This window comes from Polistes fuscatus, unplaced genomic scaffold (assembly GCF_010416935.1).
Source record: "Polistes fuscatus isolate 324 unplaced genomic scaffold, CU_Pfus_HIC Scaffold9, whole genome shotgun sequence".
NCBI classification, from domain to species: Eukaryota; Metazoa; Arthropoda; class Insecta; order Hymenoptera; family Vespidae; genus Polistes; species Polistes fuscatus.
In genome coordinates, this window is record NW_025113173.1 from 5268054 (window position 1) to 5274053 (window position 6000).

Below are 6000 nucleotides of genomic sequence, written 5' to 3' on the forward strand. Positions count from 1 at the left end.
ATGACTTACGATAATATACAGATAAAAGTAGAAGATCAAGTTGGCTGAGAGAGAACAAATAAATAAATGCATTCAATCCGACGAAAGGAAGAAGGATAGCGAGATCAGATATAGTTACAAATAATTATCTAACACGCGTATTTATATATTTGAAAGTTAAATTAAAAAAATAAGAGAACGTTTAACCGTTGCACACTAATAGTTTGCTTAGTTAGTTGTTTATCTTTAAACGTAATACAAGTAATAAAAAAATCGTTGATTAAAGAGAGTTAGATTTTTTTTTTCTCTCACGCTTATTTATTATTAATATTAATAATATATTATAATTTTGTTTTTTTTTTATTATTATTATTATAATAGACCTTAGATTATTATTATATTATAATATAATAATGTTGCTTTCTCTCGTGGCCATCTTGAGTTACGAAAAATTAAATGTAAGATATACGACGTTGAAAGAAAAGAAAAACAGAGAGTAATGATAATTAAAACAAAAAAAAAAGAAAAATGAAAACGAAAAAAAAAAAAAGGAAATAAGATCAACAGCAAGTAACAGAACAAGCAAAGAAATAAATAAAACGACGACCTATTTCATATTCGCTAACTATATATTTACCATATGTGGTTTAATCACGACGATGAAATGTCTCAGAAAAAAGGATATATTATTAGCACGCTTTATTTATTACTCTACGGAATATAAACAATGGATTTAATTCCGTTCTTTTTCTTTTTTTTTATTTTCCTTTTTTGAAAGAGAACACCACGCGATTATTGTAATAGCACGCGCGCATGTCTCTCTGTGCCGCGTTTAATTGCATATTTAGGAAAACTTTGTAATTAATAAGAAGAAACGCTAACGACAAAGAAACAAGGAAAACAAACGCTGAGCAGTATTTCGAATGAATTATTTTACATTCATATAATTATATAACGGTTGGGTGCGGTTGTAAATGTAAATAATACATGCTTTAGGAAACATACATCTTAAATAACAGTTAAGAAAAGCGCGCGTTAGACAAACTGCGATGTAATCGAGAAATATTATTTTATTTTCCAATAGTGGAACAACAAGTAATAGATAAAAAAAAAAAAAAAAAAAAAAGGAGCAGCAGCAGCAATTTTAAACGTCGTGATTATTCATCTGCATTCACTGTAATTCTAAGCATTTTTACTTAAAAAAAAAAAAAAAAAAAAAAAACTTTTACTTAAAGAACGTATTGTATACCAATAGATATATAGAATATACTTATATACATATATATGTATATATAAATAAATATATATATATATGTGTGTATATGTATATAATAACATATATAATATCTGTAGAGGAAATATCGGTGTGAGACTATGTGAATATGCCCCTAGTATTTAGAAGGCAATTTACGTAGTAATAGCCAATGCAAGTTATTATTACATAATGTCCTATTTAGAAACGGACTTAATAATTAAGTTTATAAACGCCTACAACGAGCATTTCACTCACACTCTCCGATTAAAAAACATTCCTGGGCTAAAAAAAAAAAGCAAGGCAGTGTTTTAAGAAAATAAGAGAAACGTCCTTTACTCGCCATATTTATTAAAAAAAAAAAAGAAAAAAAAAAGCATAAGAAAACGTGTATACTTCTTTTCTAATTATCAATTAATACGTTTCAACTCTCTAATTCTCATTGTATTCGCATACTTTGGTTTGTAAAACTAAAGTTCAACTTATCGAACATAGAAATTAAAATAGAAAAATTATATTCGTGTTAACGTATATTTGATTTATTTTGTATTAGGTATAGAAATTAATTCGATGCCTTGAATAAATATTAAATTTGTTTTTAAAAATGCACCGAATTAATTTTCTACATCTAATATATTATTCGTCGCTTACAAAAGATGCATTGTTGAGATGTAATGCGATTACAAAAAATATATATGAGGGATAAATTATTATTAATTATATATATATATATATTTTATATTTTCTTTCTTTTTCTTTTTTTATTTTTATAAATATTTGCTGTCTCTTAATGAACATGGCGTGTCTCCTTTGATCGACAAAAATTTCAATAATACATTGACGCATATACAAATATATATATATATATACGAACGCCATTCAATCGATTAAGAGAGGTCGTCCACAAACGTGTGAACTAACGAATACTCTTCTTTCCTGCTATTATGTGCAACTTACATTCCGCCTCGATTTAATGTAATAACTATCGACCTAGATCAATTAATATTAACGTAAAACGAGAACGTGAATATATATATAGTTTTACTGAAGTCTTGCATTATTGTATATACCTGATTATATACAATGAGAGAGAAAAAAAAAAGAAAAAGGAAAGAACAAAAAAAGAAATAAAAATAAAAAAATAAAAAGAATCATCATCGTAAATGACCTGATCGCTGATTGATGATTTTTCTAAGGTATGCACCTGATCGAACCGTAAAGAATTTTTACTTCTTTTCGAAGCTACCATTAAAATATATCTCACTTGGTTAGTATTGTAAATGTGAATGTAAGAATTCTTTATGAATAAAGATTGTTGTAGAAATTTGTTACCTTTTGCTGGAAATACCTGTTACTTGCTTTGAAGATAAAACACAGTTTTGCTTTTATGAAGTGAATGAGGACGTTGAGGGCTCAAGGAGCAGGAAGAGAGGACAGATACACGCATCGGTAAAGTTAACACTGCGGCAAATATCAATGAAATATATTAAGTATATATTTATAAAATTCTTACCAACCTGTGTGGATGTAGAAATAATTTTTAATAATTATTGTTTATATATCCTATCTATATAGATGCCATCAAAAATAATGTGATTATATAAAATATATATATATACCTTTAGTATTTGAGAACCGCTCTCAAGCTGAAAGATAAATAATTTCAAATGAAATGATAAAGTCATTGAAATCTCTCACGCATCAATTTGAATAAATATTTTCTAAACACTTACCATGTTCCAGCATGCAAGATACTGAAAGCTTCGTTAATTTGCTCAAATGGTAAATTATGAGTAATAAATTCATCGAGGAGTAATTTCTTAGACATGTATTCGTTCACTAGCTTAGGAACACTATCTTTGGATTTCCAACCACCAAAGGCAGTACCTGTCCATGAGCGTCCAGTAACTAACTGGAATGGTCTAGTACTGATTTCTTCACCGGCAGCAGCTACGCCAACAATCACAGACATACCCCATCCTTTATGACAAGATTCTAAAGCAGCACGCTATAATAAAAATATTATAAGAAAAATTAGCATTAGATATAATATAGAATATTTACATGGAATCATTTATACTCACCATACTCTGCACATTTCCAACGCAAACAAATGTGTAATCAAGTCCACCGTCTGTGAGCTCTACCAAAACTTCTTGAATGGGTTTATTATAATCCTTAGGATTGATCAGTTCGGTACATCCGAATGTTTTAGCTTGTAACCATAAATAAATTACTTATGTTAGATAAATGAAACCGAAAATACTCGAATAGAAAGAATTATTTCAATAATAATTACCTTGCTCAAATTTATTAGGATTAATATCTATCCCAATAATACGCGAAGCTCCAACAGTTTTACAGCCAAATGCAGCTGCTAATCCAACTGCTCCGAGACCCCAAATGGCACACGTACTTCCAGGTTCTACTTTAGCGGTGTTAAGCACAGCACCATATCCAGTAGGGATACCGCATCCTAATAAACAGACTTTGTCCAATGGCGCAGTACTGTCGATCTATAAAAATACTGTAGTAATAAAATCACACGAATTCGTTTAAATACAATAAAACTAAAATAATCAAGAATCTTACCTTTACCAAGGAAATATCAGCTACGACAGTATATTCAGAGAACGTAGAACAACCCATAAAATGAGCAATTGATTGTCCCTTGCAAGTGAAACGAGACGTACCATCAGGCATTAATCCTTTTCCTTGAGTTGCACGAATTTTACTGCACAAATTCGTTTTGGGTGATTTACAAAATTTACATTCTCCACATTGCGGTATGTAAAGAGGAACAACATGATCGCCTAGAGATTTTATTTCAAATATATAACAGAGATATTATGTAGAATATTAATTAAAAGTTTATTGAAATAAGTACCTTGTTTGAACTCGGTTACACCTTCTCCAACACTTTCAACTATGCCGCTGCCTTCGTGTCCAAGGATACATGGAAATATACCTTCTGGATCTAATCCTTCTAAAGTATAAGAATCCGTATGACACAAAGCAGTGTATAATATTTTAACACGTACTTCATGAGCTTTAGGAGGAGCTACTTCAATCTCTTCTATCGATAACTTTTCCTTTGCCTTCCATGCAACTGCTGCTTTGCATTTAATAACCTTCCATAGAAAATAATATTGATTTTAATATTTTTAATTTATGCAATATTATGCTACATTCAAATTTCAGTTTATCAATGCATTGTAATTAAACAATCAAGCAAGCAATAACGTTTAATACCGGCAATTTAAAAGGTTATAATTAATTATTATTTTAGAAATGAATACAAATTTACCTTTCCTGCTGTATCTGCCATAATTGTTGTTATTTCAGTAAAAAACGACTTTCTTAAAGAATTAATGAGTATTAATTATATAAATTATTTTTCCTTAATTATTGTATTATCGAGAGAACTTGTTATCAGAGGTTATAACCTTTATTCGTGATGCTAGCACATTGAATTTGTAGTTGCGCATGCGTATAACATATTTTTAACAACTTTTAAATGCTAGACAGAAGTACATACAAGCTCACAAGTCCACTTTTCGCGTAACCACATTCATCTCGGTTACTAACCTGACCATCAATGGGCGATAGTAGATACTTAATGCGATGACTGTACAATACTATGAAAGAATGCAATATTCTTTCATAGTATATGATAGTATGTGACATATACATTGATAGTATATAATAGTATATTACATATACTTTGATACTATATATAGTACAGTTATATTATAATATAGAATTTTATATAGTTATATTTAATTTTTAATATATAAACATGTGTGTGCCTTCAGAAATGCATTTATATATATATTTATTTTAAAATGAAGCAATTTAAGCCATTCAAATAAAAAAGAATCCAGAATGTTAGATGATAAATCCAACGATGATCACCTGTAACAAGAAGAAAACTATATTAATCATAGAATCAAGTGATACAATAGCCTGACATATAAGTGGTCCAATTCGCAGATGCACTTTTCAATTTAATCCTTTATTTACTTTTTACCAAATCTCTAATTACCGTTGCAAATCAAATTAAATTTAAACGCGTGATTTTACATTTATATAAAATAAATAAGATAAAGAAATAGGAAAAATAAGAATACTAGGTTACTAAAAAAAATATCTATTAATTATTATGAGATACTTTTAAACTGCATTCTATAGAAAAGAAAAATTGCAAATTTCATAAAATACGATCAAAGTGAAAAATTTTAAAGACGAAACAAGAAAAGAAAAATTACTGTAATATTTACCGAACGTTATTTAAGCTTCAAAATTTAATAATACAAAAATTGTAATATTTCTGACTCTAACTAAACACATATGCATCTTTTGGACGATATGACACACATATTTGATGTGCCAAGGAGATGGAATGGTCCATCATCTCCAATTACAATTACAAATTAATGACGAGCAAATAAATAATACAATAATATAAAATACGACTAAAAAGCTATTTTCGAAAAGTTCTAACTTGCTGTTGAACCTTTGAAAATAACTAAATAGCCTATGTAGTTGCCCTCTTCAGCCACAATTAAGTGGGGGCCTCTTCGGCCTTAGCCTCTTCGGCATTTAGCCTCTTCTTTCTTCATCCCTGAAAACTGCATTGGACATTTTCAACGTGCAAGAAAGATAAGATCTTTCATACTACTTTTGCAAATTAACTTGTGTTATGTTACAATTCCAATTCTCAATTATTAAAAATTAATTTACATTTTCTGTTCAATAGTAAAGCTCGT

The 6000-nt window shown here is 28.9% G+C and overlaps 1 protein-coding gene across 1 annotated transcript; it reads right to left on the minus strand.

The window, feature by feature from the left end:
• Nucleotides 1-2766: 2766 nt before the first annotated feature.
• On the minus strand, nt 2767-4818 carry LOC122525299 (alcohol dehydrogenase class-3). Its single transcript, XM_043648014.1, has 7 exons — nt 4539-4818; nt 4119-4362; nt 3824-4044; nt 3531-3747; nt 3316-3446; nt 2965-3239; nt 2767-2877 (listed from the first exon to the last, which is right to left on the minus strand). The coding sequence occupies exons 1-7, from the start codon at nt 4557-4559 to the stop codon at nt 2853-2855; spliced, it is 1134 nt and encodes a 377-aa protein (XP_043503949.1). The 5' UTR covers nt 4560-4818; the 3' UTR covers nt 2767-2852.
• Between the last annotated feature and the right edge of the window lie 1182 nt (nt 4819-6000).

Coding starts and splice junctions, on each gene's coding strand:
- LOC122525299 (XM_043648014.1), bottom strand. CDS start 4,559: ATGGCAGATACAGCAGGAAAG. Junction 4,363..4,538: donor TGGCAGATACAGCAGGAAAG/GTAAATTTGTAT, acceptor TTTCTATGGAAG/GTTATTAAATGCAAAGCAGC. Junction 3,447..3,530: donor TCCTAATAAATTTGAGCAAG/GTAATTATTATT, acceptor TATGGTTACAAG/CTAAAACATTCGGATGTACC.